Consider the following 21696-nt stretch of genomic DNA (forward strand, 5'->3'; position numbering starts at 1 on the left):
GTAATAAATGTTATTTGCAGTTAACAATTTTCTTTTTTCTTTATTACAATATTTATGGCAAGACTAGGTATATATAGCGAATATAGTAACCTCCAGCTCCCAGCTTCAGCGCCCATATCTCCCCCGTCTAACGCTTCACCCCCCAACACACGAATCCATCATCACGGCAATTTCAAGTAAAAATGGCTCTTATACCGTAGCAATAAAGTCCAAAATCAAACATAACCCATGTGCTTATATCGGGCACGGAAAAATGACTCTAACACCCCCGGAGATAAAGCCCAAAATCGAACAGCACTCACGTGCATATATCCGGCGCGAATATCGTAACCTCCGGCTGCCCCAGCTCCGGCGCCCACAGCTCCCCCGTGGAGCCCTTGACCGCGCCGCACTCGTCGCGGAAGTGCGTGCGATTGGAGTTCCTCCACATCTCCAGGTTACCAATTTGCGAGAAGTCAGATGCGCCCGTGTTCATCACGAAAACACCGTCGTACTCCTTCGAACCGTTTCTCTGAAAATTGTACAAAACAAAAAAAAAAATTAATGACTTTCAATGTATTGGACAAGGTGTGCATTTCAAAAACACGAACCCTATTCACTGATATATAAAAACCGAAGCTACAAACTCATTTTAAAAACGTCCTTATAGAACGCAACATTCTGAAATTATAAATTAACATAAAAATAATGATATAGTCTCAATAACATTCGACTCAATTTTGACCAACTTTAAACGGACATGTTTCATTCAAAAGTTTTAGAATATGTGACAATAAAACAATAAATATTTATGTGCTGCTAACGTCGGGTTAATAATATAATAAAAAAGGTGTGTGTGCGATTCACACATGATAGAAGTGAAACTTCAATAAATCGTCAAAAGAATGAATAAAATAGTATGTATATTTCTGTCTCATTCTTTGCCGGCTTCATTCTACACATTTTTGTATTTCTGTCTCTTACTTGTCGTTTTTCCGTTGCATCAGGTTTGAAATCACAACGATTCTAAAGAAGTTTCACTTCAATAAATCGCTTATAAAATCCGTTTAAAAATCTTTAATTTCTAAATGTATAACACTCGCATAAAATAAAACACAAGAAAATACTATATCTTTTTCTTTCTTTGTAAAAACAAACACTAATAATATATAAATAGCAACACACTTGTATCGAATCGTCATAACACAAGTACATGTTGTATTTGTATTTACAATTTCGCGTCATTATACAACGAGCGAAAGTAGTCGATGATTACGATACCACACGTAACGGTGACGCAACTTCATACATGACTGTGTTTTAGCGCAGACATCAACGCTTTGTAGCAACTGCGACTTAGTATCCATCTTTATACATTTAAAAATACAGTTTTAAGAGACAAATATTTATTTTCAACAATAAACGGAACCGCTTTCGTAGCATCGGAAACAGATCAAATCTAAATTAGATTACGCGGTAGGAACCTGCTTGGCACCTGGCTTTTAAAAATATAAATATAAGAATACCTCATAACGAGGTAAAAAACCCAAAAAAAAAAAAAACTACTCGGAATACTAAGTAGTTCATGTTTCGAAACAATATAGATCGTCATTGCACACAGAAAAATTAACAATATTTTGATAATTTTCGTAAATTTGTTTTATTCGATATGGTAATTTTAAGAAATTTGTTAAAATCTTAATAATTAATGATATGCACGGTATAAAAGAGGACTTTCCATCAGGTAGACATCTTGTTGCTTGAAAGAAACCTATTCACTCCCGCCTTCCCTGATCGCTAACCATCAGGTACCCCACCAGCCCAGCTGCCCGAACTTATAAAAAAATAAAAATCTTCAAAAGTCGATTACACCAGCATCGACAGCACACTGAATATCGCTAGACAGCCAAGATCGAGGCCCGATAACAGCATCAACATCGTGTTTATTTAATAAAATGTCACATTGTGTCAATGACCGATAATGTTTTCTGATTAAAAAGTCAAATGACATTAACACACCCGTCCTCTACCTCACTCTTCCCCATCCATGCCTTCTTTGAGTCGACAGCCCTTTCCCGTAACCCTTAAAAGCGAGCAGTGCATTCGCAGAGACGCCACCTCTGAGAACCTTCATTGTTCCACCAAACCACCCAATGAACCATTAATTCAAACGATATTTAAATGATATTGTATTTAATCTTCTGTTGTCTTCGCTACATCAATGTACAAGGTTGAATGCTATAAGCAATATTAATAGACTAGTTGACCCACGAACTTAGTCTGAGATAATTTTTGCAGCATTTACCATCGCAACTCCCATCATATCGGTCGTAGCGAATTATATACCTACTTCCCTACCTCGATGATCCCACACAAATATAATCTAAGACACGGATAGACGTAAAGGACATCTTAAGCACGCTTTTATAAGCTTGATCTGTATGTGTGTATAATTATAGGTTTGTTTGACCAACTCTAAACGGATAGATTTGATTCAACCTTTGTATATATTATCAGGGATTGGTGACCATACAACAATTTCATTAGTTTATTATTATCCTGACTAGCTGCGCCCCGCGGTTTGATCCGCGTAAGTCCGTATCCCGTAGGAATATCGGGATATAAGTTGCCTATCTGTTATTCCAGTTGTCCAGCTATCTACGTACCAAATTTAATTGCAATCTGTTCAGTAGTATTTGCGTGAAAGAGTAACAAACATACACATACACATACTCACAAACTTTCGCATTTATAATATTAGTAAGATTAGAATCACTAGATAAAATAAATTCCTCATGTTTAGAGCAAGTGAGAGAACTGAGTTGATTTTATCATCACTCGTTTTTTCAGTATTTTGAACCTATTTTGAACTATATTAATGTATTTTATTCTACTTCATTACTGGATATTCTACAAAGACCACAAATGCATAAGGAAATCACACAAACTTTATTATAATTATGCGCAACAATCAGGGCCGGTTTGAAATGAAAACATTAAACGGACTCCGATAAAAATGTGAACGAACCTTCATTATGTATATAAATTTAATCCTTATCAAACTGCAATAACGTATTCGAAATTCGAGATTTAAATAGCACTTTAAAAGATATAAAAACTTTTCGGACCATTTTTTCGTTTCAAATATTTTAACGTATGGATATGGTTATGCCCCGTGGTTTCACTGTCGTACATGATGTTGTATAACCAATAGTCTTCCTTCATAAATGGACTATCTAACGATGCAATCATTTTTCCGATAGCTCAAATAGTTCCTGAGATCTGCGCGTTCAAACAAACTGTTGGGCTTTATGTTATTATTTAAATAAATATCCATAGAGAATGCAGATTTCATAAATCATGTGGAAGTATTTAAATGGAATAAATCTATACTAATATTATAAAGCTGAAGAGTTTGTTTGCATGTTTATGTGAACGCACTAATATCAAGAACTACTGGTCCGATTTGAAACATACTTTTATTGTTAGATAGCCCATTTATTGAGGAAGCTATAGTGCTATTTGTGTACCACGGGCGAAGCCGGGGCGAACCGCTAGTAAAAAATAAAACGATAAGTAGGTATTACAGAGCAATGAAAATAACTAAACAAACAAATGTCTTATCGTAACGGCTGTTAATCAAATTTTATCTTTTATGCATTTTAAATCTTAATACATTATACAAGTTATCCACATGACTCAGCATATAATATATATATAACAAGTTAAGTAACTAATGATCGGCTATCTAAATCACTATATAACAATTTATATGTAATACACAATTAAAATATATGAAATCGTAGATATTCTAACATATTTATTACACTACTAGCTGCGGCCCGCGGTATCACCCGCGTAAGTCCGTATCCCGTACGAATATCGGGATAAAAAGTTGCCTATATGTTATTCCATTTGTCCAGCTATCTACGTACCAAATTTCATTGCAATCGATTGAGAAGTTTTTGCGTGAAAGAGTTACAAACACACACAGATCCTTACAAACTTTCGCATTTATAATATTAGTTGGATAGGACACATTCATTGTTTTAATTCATCCAATGAATAATGAACAGTTGAAGAAGAAATTTGTATATTTACGCGCTAATCTGAAGACTACTGGACTTATTTTACAAATTCTTGTATGTACGATTAAACTAAGAACAGGAGAGTCAATGACATGAACACACACAAATGACATGATGAAAAAAAAAGACACTTTCACATAATATCTCATACTCGTATACCACAAAACAAAAAGAAACACAAAATCAGACAAAAAATAAATAAAAAGAAAAAACACACTAAAATCCGGCTCTGGCGACCCACCTCAATCCGGCCCAGTGAAACCGGTTCCCAAACATTTTTGCAACTTATCAACACCACTTATATATGACCTTTTAGTATTATTGTATTTGGAACATTTATTACGTTCATTATTAGGTACTAACTCCACCCGTGTCTTCGCACGCGTGGTAAAGAAATTTTTCGGTCGTCATGTAATATGTCACATTTTTAATGTAGCGCCATTTATTGGAATTTATAGATTAAGGATTGATTCAATTGCGTATCATGATAGATTTTTCTATAGGAAAGAAATGTGAAACTCCCTAACGTCCTCAATAATTCCAGAATCCGAAAAGCATATCATTCAGCCTCTTTGTTGCGTCGTGTCAGAAGGACAAACAAACATAATGTTGAAAATTCTACCCTATTATCCTATTCTATCCTATCCTACTTTCTATTTATCCTATCCTTCCTACTTTCCTACTTATTATAAATGCAAAAGTATGTAAGGATTTGTGTGTGTGTTTGTTGCTCTTTCACGCAAAGAATACTGAACCGATTGCAATGAAATTTGGTACGTAGACAGCTGAACAACTGGATTAACATATTGGCAACTTTTTATCCCGATATTCTATACTACGCAGCTAGTTATAATATTATTAAGAATTCTAAAATTACGTTTGTGTTCATATTATCTATTTAATTAAAGTCTATAGGTATGCATGACTCGTTATTTCGATTGTCACTGAATTTTGTATGTCATAGCGGGCAACTGGGCTGGCGTTTCGCCTGATGGTAAGCGATCACCACCGCCCATGAACATTCGCAGAGGTAGTGCCTCTGTAAATGCGATACCCGATTTTATGGTGTAAAGGATACAGAAAGGATCGGCGACTCGAAAGAAGGAAACGACTAATAAGAAAAAAGGATACGGGCCCGCGGTGATATAGCAACGTAAGTATGCATATACTTATTATTATTGCTCAATTCGAATTATCTCTGTGCTACATTACATCAAACGCCGATCAGCTGTTTCTGCACGACAGTAACAATAAGCAATTAGTTAAACGATACGACAAAACGAAATCCGACTTAACCCCGCATCGATGAATCACGTCCGAACACAACATTATTTGCTCGATATAACAATATTAATAACACAATATATGAGTCACAGTGGATAAACAATCATTTCAAGCGACATGACACGGTTCAGGGTTCAAAGTTTCCATTCGACGCGTTTTATGCCGTTACATAAACATCTATACTAAGGCATAAATATAAAAACTGAAAAATCGTTAGTTGAAACTCCATTCAAAATGAAAGAAAAAAATAAAGAAAGAAAATGACCAATGATTTGTTCTACTTTTCTAGCTTATTAGCTTACTAAAATATCCCCACACCAAATTAATAACCCCCCCCCCTCCCCCTCTAATATAGTTAAGTACAATAGATGTATATATGACGGATTCCATTTTTAAATAAATAAAACAATTGATTTTTACTATTTACGTTTCATCAAGATGCACACATAACCAATATTTAGGAATCGGACTGTTCAAGTATAAATGTTTAAAAAATACTAATATGATAACCACACTCACCTTACAAAGCATCCAACAAAAATTTTACAATTGCATTGTAATTGTCATACTTTTCCAGCTTACTAGCTTGTCAGCTTGCACCGGGGAAGTACCACACCCCCCCACAGACGACCGGCGTGAAATAGTATCATGCTACTGCGTTTTATTTGGCGAGGGGGGGATCCGGAACCTTCTCAGTACCTTCTTTCATTGCCGTCCTGACCCTTTACCTTCCACCTACCACAGTGGCAACAAAATTTGCGTCCACCACCGCCCATGAACACCTGCCCTCCCTGCGACAGTTCACAGACGGTGGTGATCGCTCACCAGCTCAATTGCACGCTATGAAATGACCTTGAAATAAAAAAAACCAAACCCACTCACCCCATAGAACCAGCCGAACTTATCGAACGGGATGTCAATTGGCAAATCCGGGAACCGTTCGGCGATATCCAGGATCGGATCGTCGATACCGTCAAACATCCAGGATGAAACATTCGCCGATACGAACATGTCCTCGTGGAACATCCTCATGAACACATCCACCGGTATCTTGAGGAGCGGATGCTGGTGGCGCATGTAGTATGCGACCGTCTAGAATGCGAAAAAAAATACAGTTTTTTTTTTTAATATGAGCACTGCAAAAAGACCAATACTAACCTGACCAATACTAAAACTGACATAAATAATAGGTGCAAGTAGTTATTCAATGAAGCTAATTTATAGCAGAATACCTACCATATCCTACTAATATTATAAACGCTAAAGTTTCTAAGTATAAACCTCTGTTGGGATCTGTATGAAATTTGGTACAGATACAGATTATATTCAGGATTAAGATATAGACTTCATTTTACCTGGATACCACGCGAGTGAAGCCGCAGGTTCCAGCTAGTGTATAGTATATGTGTGAAGTTTGAGAGATTTTAACAAAGGTGTATTTAGATTTCAATTAATATAAAAACATAATGTATGCATAATTTATAATTTTGAGCACCAAATGTCTTACTGTTTTTCCTTCATAATCTCCCTGTGGCAATTAACAAAATATACAAAACTAGCTGCGCCCCGCCGTTTCACTCGCTTCAGTCCGTATCCCGTAGGAATATCGGGATAAAAAGTTGCCTATATGTTATTCCCGTTGTCCAGCTGTCTACGTACCAAATTTCATTGCAGTCGGTTCAGTAGTTTCTGCGTGAAAGAGCAACAAACACACACACATCCTTACAAACTTTCGCATTTATAATATTACTAGTAGGATAGGCTAAATAATACACAATATGTCATGATCTCTCTATCTATACATGTGAAATTTAATTGCTGTTCGTTCGATAAAACTCGATAATGGCAGAGAAGATTTAGATATTTTTTTGATGCCTTCAAATACTCCGAGAAAGGGTTTAAAAGGTATGAAAAATAGGAGAAAAAGTGACAAAAAATATTCTATTACGTTGCGAAGGTCGCCGGGTCAGCTAGTCAGTGATAATCGCTTATTACAAACATTTAAATCTACTATATAAAAATAAGTCGGGTTTTCCTTCCTGACGCTATAACTCCAGAACGTACGAACCGATTTCCACGGTTTTGCATTCGTTGGAAAGGTCTTGGGCGTCGTGAGGTTTATACTTTATAGCAAAGAAAATTCCGGAAAAATTTCAACAGAAAAGCGGGAAAAACGAAGCCATCTGGTGGCGAAACGGAGTTCGCCGAGTTTGCTAGTTTGTCATAAATATGTATTATTTTTTATGTCGCATCTTGCAGAGGAGTTATCCTCGACCGATTTCATTGAAACTCTGTATACATATGAAGTTTTGGCGCTTATTTCGCTTAATGAATTATGTTAAGACAAATAAGACTTTTTCACTTTCCAGCTTGTCATTCCATACCAAAATCTAATTCTTAACACAATAATATTATTGTATTGTACTGTAATGTATTGTGTTGTACTGTATTGCAGTGTATTATATTGTATTGTATTGTATTGCATTATGAAAAAATAATCTATTTTCAAAAAAGTATCAAATCATCATGACATTTATCTTTTTGCACCAAAAATAATTTTTAATTTCTCTGTCCTTATCTATACTAATATTATAAAGCTGAAAAGTTTGATTGTTTGTTTGATCGCACTAATCTCAGGAACTACTGGTCCGATTTGAAAAATTATTTCAGTGTTAGATAGCCATATGTACCACGCTTATAATTATGTACCACGGGCGAAGTCGGGGCAGACCGCTAGTAAATACATATTCTGTCAACATCGGCCAAACATTCGTGAAATGAATACACTTTATTTGTCTAATATAACAGCATGATCAAAGACAACTATATTTATGCTCTGCCCTACTCCTTTCCTCTATCTCACCATCTAATTTCTCTCTGTACGTCTAGTTGTCTGGAGGAGATCGCTATATAGCGATCAGACCGCCAATTGTTTAGTTAGCAATCAAATGAAGTTATATTGCAGTTTTGTTTAAGAGCCAATAAAGAATAATGAATAAATAGGATCAACTCACCACCACAATCGGGTTGATGCTGGTGATGATATCAGACAGGCTGCCGTTGGACAGCTCCGGCTCAAAGTGCCAGAACTTCTGGTTATAGTAAGTTATCGTACTATTATCGTTCCATGTTAAGTTCACCTGTTGAATAAATACATACTATTTTGATATTTTACATGATATTTTTTTTATTTTTTTGTATTCTTTCAAAAAAATTTCTCATTTATAAAAGCATTTCAATGCTATAAAACTAAAAGTTGAATTTAACAACGGCCGCGTTCCATCGATACAATATTGTAATCATTGAAATAATGTTTCGTATTGGTTGTGATGGTTCTTAATCATCTCAATAGATGGCGTGGGGTGCCCCTTAGGCACGTGACACCGAAAGAGTAGAAGAAATTCGATTATTGTGGCGGGATCACGGGTGGCCGAGAGGCTAGGCGTTGCTACGGTTAGGCAAGAAACGCGGGTTCGAATCCCGCCCCGTGATCGATTTTTTTCTAATCTTTCCAAAAAAAATTCTCATTTATAAAATTTATAAAATTTCAATGCTATAAAACTAAAAATTAAATAAATACACTTACAAAAAAAGAAAGAATGTTTATTCAACACCACATAATGTAAAATTATAAATAAAAAGGTGGACTTATGACTAATCGGTGAGCTGCTAAAAAGGGTAACTACTCAGCATGTGCTACTCGTAATGCGCAGTGCTGATTTTCAGTGGTTAGTTAAGAAAAAAAGAAAAAATTGTCTCACTTGCTCTTAAACGTAAGGAAATCAATCAATCCTGGCGATCCTTATCAGGATATTAATAATAAGATATACTCGCCATCATGAAATTATGGTATTGTACACTGATCCCTGATAAGCATACTAATTTTGGATTGAAACAGTCAGTCCGTTTGGAGAGGTTCATAATATTTGGAAATATAAACATAAGGTTTTGGAAACATAATATAAGTATATTAAAAAAAGGTTTTTAAATGCGAGAATAGAGCACGCTTCGGTCCAGTTTGTATTATCTTTTACCAAATTCTTCGTGAATTTCATACAAATTTTTAAAGCATAGACAGACATTTATAACTACTAGCTGCGCCCCACGGTTTCACCCGCGTAAGTCCGTATCCCGTAGGAATCTCGGGATAAAAAGTTGCCTATATGTTATTCCAGTTGTCCAGCTATCTACGTACTAAATTCAATTGCAATCGGTTCCATAGTTTTTGCGTGAAAGAGTAATAAACATACATCCTCATACACACACATACATACTCACAAACTTCCGCATTTATAACATTAGTAGGAGAGGATTGGTGTATGTGTGTTGTGTGACAGATAAGCGATGGGGGAATCTCAATAAAAAATGAATCAATGAAACGCTCGACCAAATTATCTAGGCCCTTCCTAGTATTGTCCAAGGCGATATATTGTTAGTTTATCTATTTAAAGATAAGATTGCACTACGTAAATCCGTATTCAGATTTTTTTTCTCTAGGACCAATGTAATAACGGCCCTCAGTACAGCAGCGTACAGTTCATTTCAGAATAATCAATATTGTGAGGTATTTTCTTTGCCTATAGCATTGTTAATTTCCATATTATCACGTTTTTTCTTAGTTTATAAGTAATACATTCCATATGAACGTGTGCCATACTATAGTGGGATATCATTGCATTAGTAAATCACCACTCATCCGCAATTTGCTGTATAATTATACACTACTAGCTGCGCTCCGCGGTTTCACGCGCGTAAGTCTGTATCCCGTAGGAATGTCGGGATAAAAAGTTGCCTATATGTTATTCCAGTTGTCCAGCTATCTACGTACCAAATTTCATTGCAATCGGTTTGTTAGTTTTTACGTGAAAGAGCAACAAACACAAACACACATCCTTACAAACTTTCGCATTTATAATATTAGTAGGAGGACGTTATGATGATAATGATGTAACATGTTACATCATTTTAGAATTTTAGAATAAGCGAATTGAAAATTCTTTGAAATAAATTTATCTAAAACATAACTTCTTAAGTATTTGTATTGGCCATGATAATAAGACCATCTGTTTGTGGATAAATTAACTTATTTACGGCTAGAATTTCGAGGTTTTCAATTAAGTCTATATGAAAACGAATCCCAATTTCCTTCGATTATTGTTCTTTGGTTGACAGGTTTTTGTGAACTCTATGCGAATAATATAAAACTAATTTTTCTTTATTTGACCGCGTTAAACTCAGGAACTACTGGACAGATTTCAAAAATTCTTCCACCGTTTTATAATGTACGTGACCCCTGCGTGCCACGGGCTATTACAGCTAGTTGTTCATAAACATATTTTCAAAATAGAACAATTTACCACAATATTATTTTTCTTCAAAAGTCGGCAACACATCTTAATACGACTCGGGTTACGGATTACGGATTGACACACTCAAACATAAAAAAGTATTGTTATGTTCGTCATAGATACGTGAAATCCCATGTCCCCTACTGGGGTATGGGGCAGATGATATACATCAGTTTCACTGATCGATTTTCTTTATGGACAATTAGGTGATCAGCCTTCTGTGTCCTGCCAGACTGAGATATTGTTTTTTGTTCGTCCCCACCGGGATTCGAACCCAGGACCCCTCGGTTATACGCTCACGCATTAACCACTATACCAATAGAAAATCTAAGAAAATTTAAATTGTTTACAAAGACAATCGACAAACAATACACTATTATAAAATCGCAAGTAGGTTAGTGAATAGATTCATAAAAGAATTCATTTTTCGTTTGCACGGATGCGTCATCGGGTTTTAATAAATATAATTAATAACTGTTATAGGAAAATCAATGACAAGTGGTTTTAAAATGGGATTCTTTCACTAGCATTCTTATTAAAAAGTGATGCCGTCTTCAAGTACCCTAATTTGTAATTTAATTTCTGTATAGCAGGGTGGTTGGATAATGAATAAATAAATCCTACTATCCTACTAATAATATTATAAATGCAAAAGTTTGTAAGGATGTGCGTGTGTTTGTTGCTCTTTCACACAAAAACTACTGTACCGATTGAAATGAAATTTGGTACGTAGATAGCTGAACAACTGGAATAACATATAGGCAACTTTTTATCCCGATATACCTACGTGATACGGACTTACGCGGGTGAAACTGTAGGGCGCAGCTAGTAAATAATAAATACCTAGGGATTTCGTGAAAAATCCGATATTCTCATTTCCCTGCGACATGACATAGTGTATCATCTGTGTTTACCTTTCATCAGACAAAACGAGGAACCACTTCCGAGAAACACCCACACACAGACAGACAGACAGACGTACAGCGAAATCTCAGTAACAGAGTCCTGTTTTACCCTTCTAGTGCGGATCCCTAAAAAATCAACAACTAAATGGTAAAAAAAAAATGGACGAAAGTTTTTCCCGCGACTTTGTCCGAGAGGCACACGTACCAAAACAAATCTGTCAATCAATAACATATTTCCCCACAAACCATTAAACCATTATTGATTAAACGCAGTCAGCCGATGAACCGATTCGGATATCGCTTATTACATAATACAATTACATGCATATTCATTGTCTGTAATTTTTAAATAATGCAACCGTTATATATTATATCAATTAATTATAACTAATCTTTTTATCGCTAAGCTTCATATCGGATTGATTAATTTCGAATTAATCGCATAATAAACCGTTTGTCATTTAAAATCACGTGGGGCGCTAAATATTTCCTCTCAATGTCATATTCTATCCTATCCTACTAATCCTACTAATATTATAAATGCGAAAGTTTGTGAGGATGTGTGTATGTTTGTTGTTCTTTCACGAAAAACGACTGAACCGAATGCAATGAATTTGGTACGTAGACAGCTGGGCAACTGGAATAACATAATAACAATGCCACAGTAATCGAATTTCTTCTCAGGATCACGGGTGGCCGAGAGGCTAGGCGTTGCTACGGTTAGGCAAGATACGCAGGTTCGAATCCTGCCTCGTGATCAAATTTTTTCTATTCTTTCAAAATTTCTCATTTATAGAGCATTTCAATGCTATAAAATTAAAAAAATTAAATTTAAGCCTTCATATTTTCTTCCATATTATTGGCGTTTTCACCTGAGGGCAAAGCCACGGACAAAAGTTAGCACATATTTCTATAGATCATGGATTATACTGGTACGAAACTGTCAAGTCATCACAATAAGCTTTTTTCGATCGTTGGCGTGTATGTATTTTTTTAAGAGCAAACGATTGTATGGTTCGCCCGGTGGTAACCTAATTCACTATCCACATTTATCTACCGAGGTCTCTGAATATATGTAGCCGATTTTTTAAGTGTTACATAACAGAGGGTTTTTTCTGTTTTTTTCTTTCGAAATGTACCCGATTTTAACGGTCCGTTGTGTCCATCTCGCTTAATGTCGTCCGTCGAAAATATATTTTGGGTATGCCAAAATATGTCTAGGAGGCTAAAAAGTGACATACCACGTTACTATATCATGACGGAACATCGCTTTCCTACGGAATATGGTGAGTATATTTTATTATGGTGTTGTTTTTTTAATTGTAATTTTATGGAGTCAATTAATGTTTCTTTCTTTCTTTCTTCCTTTCTTTCAAACATACGGAAAGCCATAACGTAGATTAAAGTAAAAAGGTATGAGATATATTTAGAAATTAAAAACTTTTTATCGAATTTTAAACGCGATTCATTCATTATATTATTAACCCGACGTTTCGTGACGTTTAATAATATAATGAATAAATCGCGTTTAAAATCCGTTAAAAAGTTTTTAATTTCTAAATGTATAATACTCGCGTAAAATCAAACACAAAAAAATACTGGGTATCAGATATAGCTTACCTTTGTAAGTTCTTCTCTGAACACATATGGTCCCATCTCGGAGACCTCGAGCGTGACGTTCTTTCCCGCCAAAATGTCCGCCACGTTAGTTATGTTGAACATAACGCACTCGAGGTACATGGGGATCGGCACTTCCCGCCAAATCGAGAATGACATTGACGTTTCGGATAGGATCATCATCTGTGGCAAATAAAGAAATGGCGGGTAATGATTAGTAATATAACTAATTCATAAATAATATAATTTTATCATATTACGAAGAGTTTTCAGAATAAAACGGAGTTGTTCTATGTAAAAGGCGTAAGTGCCTGAGCTCTATGCCGGTAAATTGTTTATTTCCTTCCACAGATACTAATTATTGTTAACTAGCGACCCGCCCCGGCTTCGCACGGGTGTAATACTACATGATTTATACATATTAACCTTCAACTTGAATCACTCTATCTATTAAAAAATTACATCAAATGCGTAATTTTAAAAATCTAATCATACAAACAGACGGCGGAAAGCGACTTTTGTTTTATACTATGTAATAATGACTTGACACCTATCAGTTATTGTAGTAAATTCAAACTATCAGCTGTTTGTAGCCACCACCACAACACCTAAAGTATTATCAAATATGCCACAAGCACACTTGCTAAAATTCTGCTTTTTTATGTCATAGCGGGCAACTGAGCTGGTGGTTCGCCTGATGGTAAACGATCACCACCGCCCAGTTTTAAGGGATAAGGGATATGGAAAGAATTGATGAATGGAAAGTAGGAATAGACTGGGATGGGAAATAGGCCACCGGCTCCCCCACTCGCCGTACGAAAAACAATAGCAAGCATTTTCAAGCAAACATTTCACGCCGATTTTCTGTGGGCGAGTGTTATTTCCCCGGTGCGAGTTGGCCCAATTCGTACCTAAGCACGCTCTACTCCCACATTATCCCTTAATCCACCGCAGCATCCACCAACCACCATCATACTCACATTCTTCAACTGTGTAAAGAACAGGGACGGCCACAGGATCACCATCACGGCGCCAACGACCACCATCACCGAGCCACAGCCCATCAGCCAGCCGCTCTTCTTGCCGGCGGACACCATGTTGCCTGCAACGATTGATCTATATCATTTGCTTGAAAGAAAAAAATTTCATCAAAATCCCTTCAGAAGTTTCAGCGTGATTGACGGACAAACATCAAAACAAACAAATTTTCACATTTATAACATTAGTGTGAAGTGTGATAATGGTTTTCTGGGTGAAGAATTATAAAGGTGATAGTGTCACCAAACGTGCCTTTCCTAAGTATTGGGATAAACTTTGAAAACATATAAAAAAAATAAATTTCGTATAATAAATGTACTATTTGTATAAATGTACTATAAAAAAAGCAGTGGTGGCTCAGTGGTGAGGCCCTCGGACTTCAAAATCGATAAGTCGGGGTTCAAGACCGGGCGAGCGCGCAGGAAATAAATTGATTTTTCAATTTATCTGCGCATGTAGATAACATCACCACTGCTTAAACGGTGAAGGAAAACATCGTAAGGAAACCGGCATGTCCAAGAATTAAAAAAAAAAAAGTTCGACGGCATGCGACATCTGCCAACCCGCACTTGGCCAGCGTGGTGGATTATGGCCTGAGCCCTCATAGGAGGCCCGTGTCCCAGCAGTGGGAACATATATGGGCTGATGATGAAATGTACTATTAAAAATAAATTTCGTATAAAAAATACTACCAACCTCTCACAAACGATGTATTATTATTTTTTTTTACTTAACCTTGACAGAGTCAATATTCTATCTGACATTGAATTAATAATTTCCGATAACCACATGTAACCGATTACCAAATCTATTAGATACGAGTAATTACTAATTAACAATAAAAATCATTGCGACCATTGTGATACACCTGAAAAAAAATCAACTAGAACTGACACCTACCAAAATTAAGTCAAATACAGGTATCTAAATCCAGGGCAGTAATCATCAAAATTGATATAAAATAAAGCCTAAAATCAGATAACACTGCAATCTGTATTGATTTTATTATATGGTAATCTTAATCTATGTAATTACATTTAATGCACAATAGGTAACTGATGATATTAAATAAAATTACATTGGAACACAACTGATCAAACGACTTAATTTTTTAACCGACGTTCCCAAAAAAATGTTTACATTTCGACTGATTTTTTTTTTTTTTTTTGCTTTCGTTCCTCGATATCCATGGGCTTTCAACCGATTGGCGTGAATCTGTTTGTGTTTGATAGGAAATTTTCATATGGTCTAATTTTAGAATCTAGAGTGGTGTTTCTCCCCTGAGACGTTTATGACCTTTTATGGTAGAAAATATTTATTTTGAATAAAAATTTAGGACTGTATTATAACTATTAACAATATGTATCAACTAAGAATATTATCTTATACCTTTAAACGAGCAATTCTTGTAATTGGAATCTCGGAATCGGCTCCAACGATTTTCATGAAATTTAGTATACAGGGGGTTTCGGGGGCGATAAAAAGATCTAGCTAGGAATCTTTTTTAGAAAATGTCATACTCGTGTTTTATTCCTGTTTTTTTTTCCTGACATCTATTGGTGAATAATAATACTATTTTGTTTTGTAGATAGCTGGACAACTGAAATAACACAGGCACTTTTTATACCGATATTCCTACGGGATACGGACTTACGCGGTTTCAACCGCGGGTCACAGCTAGTATTATATTATACTATGAATATTTTATAGTTGATATTCATCTGTTTTTTCTAGTTTCTTAATTCTACAATTTCTAGAAAAAAACATCATCAACATCATCACCAGCCCAATTTTGTTTCTATCCTCAGTCGACACTTATCTTCTATGAAAGTTTGGACCACCGCGCAGGCTAAAGCATATTAATAGATGGTAGATATAGGAGTTGTGGTTTAGGACAAGCTGGTATCATCTGAATGTGGATATTGAGTGGATACGGAGTAATTAGAAGAATAATATTGAATTGCAATTTAAATTCCTTTGTCTAATTCAATGTGACATACCAGAGACATAATCTGGTGTTTAAAAGAATGTTAAGATCCTACGTAATTTTTTTGATAGTATTGTTAAAAGGATGTTTCTATTTCCTTCATCGCTTTGTAAGCTACACCTCCGCAATTTTTTATGGTTCACCAGGAATTCAACCTATTACTAGACCAGAAAAACGACCGAAAACCATCAGGTAAATTAAAAAATTCACAAGCATTCATAATTAATTATATTCATAAATATTAAAATGCAATTAATTATTTTTAATCGGAGCTTATAGATACATTATACACAGATAATATAGATATTTCCGGGGCCTATCGTAATTATTTACTGATTGGATTGTGACACGCAAGTGACAAATATATTTTTGGGACGTTATAAAAAAACACCAGCATATTTAAAATAACTACTTAGATAGGTAATTAATTCTGCATACTTCGTATTGTAATCGGGATTGTCTTAATAAAATGACAAGGCCCATATCCTTTTCCTTACCCTTCCCAGTCCTTTCCTTTTTCCTCTCGCCAATCCTTTCTTAATCCCTTCTCAATTTAAAGTCGGCAATCCATTTGTAGAGGCATAAGATCTGTAATTGACCTTATGCCTCTCCAAATGTTCATGGGCGGTGATGCCGCTTACCATCAGGCGACCCACCAGCTCCCTTGCCAACTATGACATTAAAAAAAACAAAATAGGTATGTGTATGTGTTACACGATAGTATGTGGAAATCGATGCATGTAGGTAATGTTTGTTTTTTTTAAAGGATGAGAAAAGACATAATCGAAATCTTGACACAAATAAAGAGAATTCCATACTCCAGGATAACCTCACCTCAAAATTTCAACTAGTAATTTTTTTCTGTATGGTCGCCTTTTATCGAAACCTTCACATTTTCTTACAAATATGAAGTTGTACATTTTTATACATGAATTGATTCGACAAGCACGTACATTATCATTTCTGAATATTATAATACGTGTATTGTTTATACGTTATTATAGCACACAACAACACACTAGCTGCGCCTCGCGGTTTCACCCGCGTATTAGTCAAAATAAAAAAAAGTATCTACTAATTACATTTATAATATATTAAGTTTTTATTATCTATTTGCTTAGTAATTACATTCATCTATAATGTACAATAAAGAATTTTGCAAATTCCATTAATTCATTTTCTCCATACTAATATGACTGCAAAAGTACCTTTGGCTGTCCGTTACGCTTTCGTGTGTAAAACATTAAACCCATTAAAAATCAATTTGGAATAGAGTTAAATAAACCTAAAGTCTACGTGAGTAAAGACGCGGCCGAATAGCTGTATTTATACGAAGCAATAACTTATGCGCTACGCTTTTAAAATATAATAAATACGCGAACGAAATTAATAGTCATTATTGAATAAGCAGTTTCAGTAGTTCAATGGATGCTAATATGTAACATATAAACCTTCCTCTTGAATTACTCTATCCATTAAAAAAAAATGGTTGCCTGTAAAGTCGGTTTTACGGGCGAAGATTTTACGTGACGTCTTTTTCTCGGTAGAATATTTATTGATATGAATATTACGCCAAGAACGCTCGAGAAAGACAGAGACAGAGACACAAGCACGCGCCGATTCAATGCGCCTAATTCTCTAGTGCTGCGCGCGCGGCGGACCGATCATAGTTCGGTGACTCATCGTAACGTTACCGGGCGTTACACTTTTTCATGAGTGACTCCGAGTCGCAACCTAATTTAAGACGTTGTCACGTCAAAAAAATCATTATCAAATCTGTTCAATTCTAAGCAAATTGACATATACACAGACGGCGGAGAGCGACTTTGTCTTATACTAGTAGTGATTATTTTAATTCGCACCTTCCCATTGTGCACACACGGCATATTCCCTCCATTTCGCAGCTCACCTCAGGCCCAAAACCGTACGCATTCATGGCCAAGTCATTGAGTATTTTACATAACATTTCTTGTTAAGATATAAGCCTATAAGTCGACTTTGGGAAGCACCATAAATTGTGTAAAACCGTGTAATGCTAGCTCAATTTATTTTTGGACAATTGTCAAATCCAATCAGGTCCGTTATATGATATGGGGGGCTCATTTTCTCGAGGATTGGGTATCCAAATAATGACGACATGGCTCATTTGTGTTTTTACTTGTTAGGCTTCACTTTAAAGCCTATATCGTTTGAGCCACAAAGACACTTGAACTTCTGACTATGTATTTAAATCCTTTTAACTAAAACAAACGAAATGGGTAACGAAAGGGGTCGTTTTTGTGTTGTTAAAAATATACTCGTTTTTTCGCAAGGTTCTAGTGTTCTTCTACCTCAGTTTTTGTAAGCTGGCTAGTTTTACAGCCGCGGATTAATCCGCGGTGTCTTAGGAATGTTTCAATTCAGAAAGAAACCAATGTCACCCGCTAGCCTCCTAACTATTCCCAGACACAACAATGATATCATAAAATCGGTGTATTATAACGTGAAACACAAATACATTCGCAACTATAATGTTGGTAAGGATCACACATGGCCAGTGTATTGAGGTTTAATGAAAATTTCCATAATGAAAAGATTTTTCTTGTGACATTAAATGTAACTTTTATTATTTGCATTTTACAGTCAACTAGCTGCACGCCCCGATTTCGCCCGGGTAGTCATTTATCGTACTTGAAATGATATAAACTATCCTATCTTTTAAGTTGGTAATGCTGGTTAGTATAACTGCATATAGTGCAAATTTGTTTTAAATCGGTTGAGTAGTTTATGAGTCCACAGTGGACAAAGAACGTGACATGTGACTTAATCTATATATCTTTATGACTTGGCTAATTTACAGTGGCTGAAATTATTTTGAATGTGAATTCACTGGCATCTAATTAAGTAAGGTGTGATAAGATAATTTTTTCATTCTTGGAAAGCGATTATAATCTTAATGATCTTACAACTAACTCATAGAATTTAGAATCAATTTTATCAATGAGCAAAATCTTTTGTAAGTTCTGCAACATACTGATAATTCACATTTCCTCTAAAAGCAATAAAGAGGAGGACTTTGGAAATTTGTGAGTTTGTGACATGTGCAATTGGTAATCTCAGGAAGTATTGGACTGATTACAAAAGTTCTTCCATTGCTGGATTTATTTGTAATCCCTGAGTGCTATGAGCTGTATACATACTATGAGCAAAGACAGGGAAAACAGCTAGTAATCTGTTTAATGATATTGTTGAATTTTGTTACATAGGAGAAACCTTAGCCTAGACAATAAACAACAGCTTAAATTACGATTTACTCAGAAACTATCTATGTACTGAATGGATTACTATGAAACTAAATGTTACTTCAAGTTACGCTCAATTGTTGTGTATAACAGTTATCTGAGATACTGAGACACCCGAACAAATAAACCAACAAACAAACAAAAATAGAAAGGGGTTTTATTGGTTGTCTCTTAACACCCTGGTTATGTAATTGAATTTTTTTATGTACAAACAACTTTTCTACAGATTCCTACTTAAATGAGATAAGATGGTCGCAAAACACAATTTAGAGGATTTATCTTTAAGCAAGTTTAAATAACAACAAGATAAAAGTCAAGAGATAAAAATAAAATAACAGATTTCTGTTCCAAGGCAAACATCGATTCCAAATATACTTAATGCGGAACAACATTTCAATAATAAAACAAATGGAAACATGCATTCCAAATAATTATTATTTTTAACAAAAAACAAAAAACCCCTTTTGGTTTTCAAAATGTCAGAGCCAGACCAAATTTAAATGGGGCCACACGGGAGGCACCAGCTTCCGAATCAATAAAGGATCATAGAAATCGGTTCACTCAAAAAAGTAAAAAGTTATGAGGTAACAAACGCAAAATAATGTTGATTTGATAATTTCCTCCTTCTTTTGGAGTCGGTTTAAAATACATTTCGACCAGTCATTACAGACTGCTATTGAATATTAAATCTGTATAGAAATACATGTGTAAACTACTAAAATAATAAACCTATGTAGGTACGGAGATTTTATTTTCAAAAAGCTTGACAATCATTTTTATGTGTCTTTGCAAATGTGTAATGACACTTATGATCACGGCTTTAAATTAGAACGAATGAAACTTACATGTAAATATTTATGCAACTCGTCGCAACGTATAAAACTGCACAATTTTATAACATAACACAAAAATATCTGGAGGCACTGTAAAACTTAATAAAAAAAACTACCAAAACTTAAACTATAACATGTATTGTGTTGAGAATTATTACTATTTTCTATTTACAATTAAAAAGCCGTCCACTTCATTCGAAGTGTTTGAGGCAACTTATTATAATCACTAATTCATTATTTTGCTAATTTAGTGAAACCGTTCACTAAAACAACAAAGATATGTCAGCTTTCATCTGTCATTTGTCAATTTCAATGTCTAAATTCACATGATCGTAGATACAGATTACTTAGATAGGTAATAGACATTAGAATTTCTAAACAAAGCTAGAAAAAACCAGTGAGAGACTTTTTGGCGGATATTAAACACGATTTATTAATCATATGAGTCAGTCTCCTTATGACCGCAAGCTAGCTTACTATAAAGTGTTTGAAACGTTTGACAACAAAAAAAAAATTAATGCAAAAGTCGCATTATAAATCCTATAGAGTCTAATTTCTAAATTTATGATAAATACCTAGGTACTTTCTCCTAAAATCAAACAAAAGAAGATACTTTGAAAACCAATGATATTCTTTTCAAATAAAGCCATAATTCGTTGATCAAATAAATGCAAAAATAATTGTTAAATGTAATATGTATGGACTGAGGCAAAGTCCATAAGAATAATGTTTAGAAACTAAATTTCAAACGTTAAAAATATTATTTTACTTGGCTATGTTACTAAGAGACATTTTCCAAATTTTATTCATATTTCTACACTTGATAAAATGTAAGCGTTTATTCCCCAAAATCGACCTTACAGGAATACTTTGATGTAGGTGTAAGCTATATAAAATAGGTACATTTAAATTACTTACCTATATATTATATACTCAAAAACTCCGTGGGTTTTCAACCGATTGTTGTCATTTGATCCAATTTCCCCTCTCGAAGGACGTCGGTGTCGCTTTTGTACAACATATTTCTTTTTACGGTTACGGTTCGATAACTAGGAAGCTATAGGGCGTGATGTTTTATACGTAGTATATGAGCAAAAAAACAAAAAGCAGTGGTGGCTCAGTGGTGAGAACCTCGGACTTCAAAATCGATAAGTCGGGGTTCGAGACCGGGCGAGCGCGCGGGAAATAAATTGATTTTTCAATTTATCTGCGCATGTGGATAACATCACTACTGTTTAAACGGTGAAGGAAAACATTGTGAGGAAACCGGCATGTCCAAGAATTAAAAGTTCGACGACATGTGACATCTGCCAACCCGCACTTGGCCAGCGTGGTG

At 35.2% G+C, this 21696-nt stretch overlaps 1 protein-coding gene across 1 annotated transcript in view; it reads right to left on the reverse strand.

Moving 5' to 3' along the window:
- The window catches only part of LOC119834483 (protein croquemort-like), a 27613-nt gene extending 6990 nt beyond the window's left edge, over positions 1 to 20623 (reverse strand). The window contains exons 1-6 of the mRNA XM_038358853.1: positions 20373 to 20623; positions 14202 to 14323; positions 13225 to 13404; positions 8366 to 8491; positions 6234 to 6443; positions 303 to 511 (exon numbers count right to left, since the gene is read on the reverse strand). Of these exons, the coding sequence (XP_038214781.1) occupies positions 303 to 511; positions 6234 to 6443; positions 8366 to 8491; positions 13225 to 13404; positions 14202 to 14318 (842 nt within the window). The 5' untranslated portion in view covers positions 14319 to 14323; positions 20373 to 20623. The remainder of the gene's footprint in view (positions 1 to 302; positions 512 to 6233; positions 6444 to 8365; positions 8492 to 13224; positions 13405 to 14201; positions 14324 to 20372) is intronic.
- Between the last annotated feature and the right edge of the window lie 1073 nt (positions 20624 to 21696).

The sequence above is a fragment of the Zerene cesonia genome, chromosome 19, assembly GCF_012273895.1.
Source record: "Zerene cesonia ecotype Mississippi chromosome 19, Zerene_cesonia_1.1, whole genome shotgun sequence".
NCBI lineage: Eukaryota > Metazoa > Arthropoda > Insecta > Lepidoptera > Pieridae > Zerene > Zerene cesonia.